General features: G+C 39.4%; 1 protein-coding gene across 1 annotated transcript in view; it reads left to right on the forward strand.

Annotated features, from left to right (window-relative positions):
* Positions 1 to 750: 750 nt before the first annotated feature.
* The window catches only part of LOC106945554 (CUB and zona pellucida-like domain-containing protein 1), a 10,103-nt gene continuing 5,169 nt past the window's right edge, over positions 751 to 5,684 (forward strand). Inside the window, exons 1-5 of the mRNA XM_015029301.1 lie at positions 751 to 876; positions 2,688 to 2,904; positions 3,800 to 3,941; positions 5,011 to 5,154; positions 5,366 to 5,424. Coding sequence (XP_014884787.1) covers positions 751 to 876; positions 2,688 to 2,904; positions 3,800 to 3,941; positions 5,011 to 5,154; positions 5,366 to 5,424 — 688 coding nt within the window. The remainder of the gene's footprint in view (positions 877 to 2,687; positions 2,905 to 3,799; positions 3,942 to 5,010; positions 5,155 to 5,365; positions 5,425 to 5,684) is intronic.

Raw genomic sequence — 5,684 nt, forward strand, 5'->3', positions numbered from 1 at the left:
CCCTAGAGCTACAATCTCAAACTGCACACAGCGCAGTGCCCAAGCTTTCCTTGGCTTTTGAGAAAACTGGTGACCCCAGCCCAGGATTTTACTCAACCTTCCAATTCATGGATCAGTTGCTGTCATGCCCACTTTCTTCCAAACTTATCTAACTGGTGTCACTCCATAAAGCCACCAGTCTGGAGTTTGCTGGGCTCCCGATTACATATTTTGTTTTTTAACAAATATCTATAGAAACAGCCTGCATGCTTAGGTGCTGGGTGTGTTACACCTGTTGGTATGAAGGTAAGTGGAACACCTGGATTCAAGGACCTGGAAGGTTGACCCAGTATTTTGGCAATGTATTATATTAAAGCCTTGGTGTGTTTGATGCTGATAATTTAAGCACATAAAAAACTACAAACATATATCTTCTTTCATACGGGCATTTCCTCTTCTGTTACTGGCAAAGCTGCTGGACCGCAAAACAGGATTGATTTATTCAGATTTCGATAACTAGTCTGAATGCTCTAAAAGTGGGAAACGGTAAGCTTCATTGTGTGTGGTGGGTGGCCCAACTCACTGTTGCATGTAATTACAGTAAAAGTTTTGTAATCCCAATTGTTCCATAAAACCAGTTCTGCAATTGCCTTGTTGCTCCAAACTGAAGTACACAATCCTTCACCTGGAGCACCTCCCTGCTCAGACAGGTGTATTTAAGATGCTGCAGATAAATGTGAGCATCATCAAAGTTGTGCTGGGGTTGTGATGATGGTCTCCAGAGTGCTGCTCCTCCTTCAGCTGCTCCTGCTGACCTCCGTCATCTCAGCGTTGCAACACTGGGGAGGAACCATGAACGTCGTCTACAGAGGAAGAAACCCCGACGGATCGTTTAAGGTTGAGAACAATCATTTTAAATCTATAACTATAGCAGGATATTTATCTAAGATCCGTTATCTTTTTGTCTGTTATGGCATAAGTAGGAGAAATTATAAACACATTCTTCTCACACAGATCTTATGTTTTTTCTCCAAATTACCATAAGAAAATTGTACATTTAATTTTTTTTACCTTGAGCCTCTTGCAAAGACACTTTATATGTAAATTGTAAAACAGAAGGTAAAAGTTCAAAATATCAAATAAAGTGAGCCCTGGTTTACTTTGTGAACCTTGTCTAAGACAACTTTCATTTTTTTAATTTAAAAAATTAAAGATGTTTTCTTTAAGAACATTTTTTTGATTTTTTTTTTGCCTTAGATTTCATATGCCAGTAGTTCCAGAATCTCAGAAATGTTTACTTAATGACAAAACATTAACATTTTTAATTCACTTGCTAAAATATTTATCCATTAAGTATTTTATTCCTTATATGATTGATAAGTGAACAAGTAAGAACAGTCAAACCACTTGTTATAAGAATTTAAGCATAAACGGCTTCCATGCTTAATCTACTGAATACAAAGTGTTTTGCAGGAATTTTGACTCTTGTACATTTTGCTTCTGATTTAATGCTCAACATTTTCGATCCTTTTTTCATCTAAACATGCACATATCAGCTGATGTGCATATTTAGAAATGGATCAGTTAGATTCACAACTTTTGCTTATTTATGCTTTTTCTCACCAGCTGTCAGTCCGGACCCGAGCTACTTATGATACCTGTGATTACTCCCACTATTGGTACTGTTACAGCGGAAACTGTTCCTCCACCACCAGCAGACAATTATCTCAAATCGACAGCAGCACAGATGGACCATCCGATGAAAACCAGTGGTGTGAAGCAGAAAACATTGAGAGTTGGAGTTTCCCTTCTGACAAACCGGTGAAGTTCAGGTGAAAGTTTTCTTCATGTCAAAACAAAGACCAGTTAATATAATTTATCAGTGTTTGGTGCCAAGCTTGAATGAATGTGTCCGTCCTCTCTTTCCTAAAAACCAGGGCAGCTAGCTGCTGCTGGACCTCAACGCGTAACTCTGTCAGTAACTGGAGGCTCAACACGCTTGTGGATTTGGGAACGAGGTCGGACACTAGAAAACCAAATAAATCCCCAAACATTGCCATCCTCCCCTTCATCAGGTAGTTATCCTACTATTTCACTGTTTAATTTAGTTTTCCAAATCTTTACTCTTGAATAAATCACTGTGTGATCTCAGTTGTACCAGACAAAGAGAAAGTACATTTAAATGCTCCAAAAAGTAAACAATAGTGCAAATTCCTAAGGAAGCACTTTGAATCAAAATATTGCATGAAAAAAGATTCAGAGCAGAGAAGCATGAAAGAAGCACAGAAGGTGTCCAAAGTTTTTTGGTTTTAGTTGTTCTCTTTTTACATGGGTAGTTTGGTGTTTTAAACTTAATGTTTTTATTTACAGACGTATGATTTTCTGTTTGCCTAAACCACTAATGTTCCTCATACTTATTCTTTAACGTTAATAAGAGATTGTTTGCAGAACATTATTTACAGTCTTTCTTGTATCTAATGAAGAGTTCCTCAGAACTGCCCGAGAACATACAACCTGCCCTCGTTTGATGCGGATGGTGACCACGTCCGGTGTCGGTACGGGAACGTCCCAAACATCGAATGTGACAACTGCAATTCAATCTCAGGTTTTCAACTTGATCAGGTGAGCTGGGAGGTTTATTTACACTTTTAGTAGTTCAAATAACAGGGGACTGCCTTTTGATCATCTGTTTGTGTTAACTTTGTCAGGATTCTTGCAGGTTGAGCTACCAGTCCACCAACGCTGATCACAGAGTTTTTGGGTTTGAGATGGTGGTGGAAGACTTCCCACGACGCTCTATCGATCTGTTATACTCAGATGGGTCGAAAGCTCACAAGTTCCCACTGATTAAAAGGATGAAGAGGAAAGTAGAAGTTGTGCTTGTGGGGCACCCATTAACAACCGGTGCACCAGAAACCAAACAGGGTACTGCAGACCCAGAACGCTCTACCTCCTGGAGGTGGCGGTCAACTCCTGCAACAACTGAAAGTTCAGTCAGACTGAAAACTACTGACCCCTTCTGGTCGTGGAGGACAACCACTTCAACTGCACCAACAATTTCAAAAACACCTTCAGCTGCACCAACAGTTAGAACTTCACATCCAGCAATTACAAAAACATCTTCACCAACATCAATGACTAAAAGTTCAGCAACTTCAACAACTCCTGCTGCAACCACTACCCCATGGCGAGAGAGGCGGACGGCAACTATGTCATCTGGATTGCAAAGTACAACCCACCAAAAGGGAAATATTTCCCCCATTAGTGAATTACCACTTCAGTTTGCTTTTCTTGGTAAGAAAGGTTTAATTGTTTCTAATGAGGTTCTGACATTATTTCTGATTTTACAGGTAATTTAAAAATATAAATATACTGAAGATGTATTCTGCACCATTGTTCTAAACCAACAACTAATGATCAAAATTTTGCAGAAATGTAAGTGAGTAAATTTGGAAGATAAAAGTGAGATTTTAAAGTATTCTAGGTAAAGAGTCTAAAGTAAAGTTGACATTGTCTCCAGCTTCTGACCCAAAACGTGGACGTCACTGGAACTCTGTTGGAAAATAAGGTTGTAGAAATACAGCATCAGTGATGTGTGGTGAGGTTAATGAGCGGCGCGGCACGGACTTCTTCAGAATCAGATGTACAGATATATGAAACCCAAAACAGAAGTTTGTATTCCAATTTTGACCTTAATTGAAACTTAGTAACGATAATTCACAAAATGAACAGTCTTCTGCCTGATCATTACAGGACAACATTTAGTTTCTCCTGTGTTTTTCATAATTAAGTTTAGCTCCTGTCTTCTTCCATTCTTCAGTGGATCCTCCTGTTCCTTCATGCCAGGACGGACTCTACCTGCCTCGGTTTGTGGCTCCAACACCTTCAGATGGAGAACGAATGGTAGGAGAGGTCGAAAAAGAGCTGGAGGTCAGAGTCATGGCACAGGCCACACAGTCAGCGTAAGTTAGAACCAGTTCACTGACGGCTGGTCCGTAATAACCAGTGTTGGACAAGTTAATTTTAAAAAGTAATTTCAAAGAAGTAGCTAAGTGACTGAGTAACACCAGATTACCTGGGACTGTTAGCCAAACTCAACAGTGTCTCAAGAAGGACTGAATTCAACACAACTGGAGAGCAAACACATAAACATCAACAACTTATCTAATACAGAATGAGAATTTATTAACAAAAAGTTCAACTTTACAGTGAAATTATTCAGCCAATAAACTCCATTCCCATCCTACCAACATGAAACAACCATTTTAACACATGGCTACATTACCACAACAAAAAATGACGAAGAATTAACAGGCCTACAGCATGCAGACAGCAACGCTTCACATAATCAGAGGCCTTTCAGAATTCAGTAAACCAACATATGAATGCTGAATCATTCTGTTTTTAAACTAACTCGTCTCTCCACAGACACATAATGAAAGATTTGTCTGACAGTGAGATGATCAGTTTCTGACAGGGTATCTGCAGGTTTCAGCAAGTCAAGTTTAGGACGTTTAAAGACCTTTGCACAGCAGAGAAAACTTGGGGAAACTTGCTGTTTAGCAATCAAGGACAGGAAAAACTGTAAACTTGACTTTGTGCCCATGATGGAGGCAAAAGAAGCTAGCAAGGGTATGTTAACAGCCAGCTACCGATAGAATAAACCTCCTCGAGTCACAGAATGAAATGCAGATATTTGTGTGCAACTGAAAAAAAGTCTCACAAGAAAACTCAACAGTCCTGTAAAATGTAAGGCCTGTGATTAATGTATTTAAGCCCAACTGTGCCTAAAGCCCAGCTGGATGGGCTTTAAGGGATGGGATTGTTTCCCCTCTAAGTGTCAGATGAAGACCCTTCACGGTGCTGAATTATAGCGATGCGCTCACATTTCATTATCAGTAACGCAAACGACGTAATGATAAAGTATTTAGTTAGATTACTCGTTAATGATGAATGTAATGCAGTTCTGTTTATTTTAAGCTCCAATTACTGGGAATAACACAATAACCTCTGCATTACTTTTTTATTCAGGATATCTAATCTGATTTTAAGTGGGCCAACGAACGTCACCAAACACAGGGACACAAAAACCGAATTCATCATCAGATGGACACCGACTGAAGACGACCTGGGAGATTTTTACCCAATCTGCTTTGCTGTGGAGTCGGTGAATGGGTGAGTCCGGGATTTATTTCTGATAAAAATAATTAATTATGGGTAATTGAAACCATCATGGCTGTTTATTCTTTACCTTATAAACAGCTTTATAGTCTTGCCCTCAAGAATTACTACAAATTGTGCTGCAAAAGGTCAATTTTGATGATTTTTAAAATAATGCTCTGCTCAGCTGAAATGTTTTGGTTTGTTTCTTCCCATCTTGTTTCAGGCGTTCTGTCTACCAGTCTGAGATGAGGTGTGTTCTGGTGGAAATCAGGAAGCGACAAAGTGAGTTTGGAGGAGAGAATACAGAAACAGATTGCTAAAGTTCCTCTGTCCAGATTAGATATATGGTGTTGATCACTGGGCCCTTTGAAATCCCTTCAAAGCTTTTCGTTGTTGTCATTGTTTTCTCATTATTCTAATCATCTTCTGTTTCTGATTAGTACGTCTATGTTTGTTCCAGTTGAAGCCACAGTGACCTGCACCGAATCCACAATGAAGGTTGAGGTTGACAAAGCTTCCTTGTTTGGACTCCAGGAGGATCA

This window comes from Poecilia latipinna, unplaced genomic scaffold, assembly GCF_001443285.1.
Source record: "Poecilia latipinna isolate Pla-1442-1.1 unplaced genomic scaffold, P_latipinna-1.0 Scaffold150, whole genome shotgun sequence".
Taxonomy (NCBI): domain Eukaryota; kingdom Metazoa; phylum Chordata; class Actinopteri; order Cyprinodontiformes; family Poeciliidae; genus Poecilia; species Poecilia latipinna.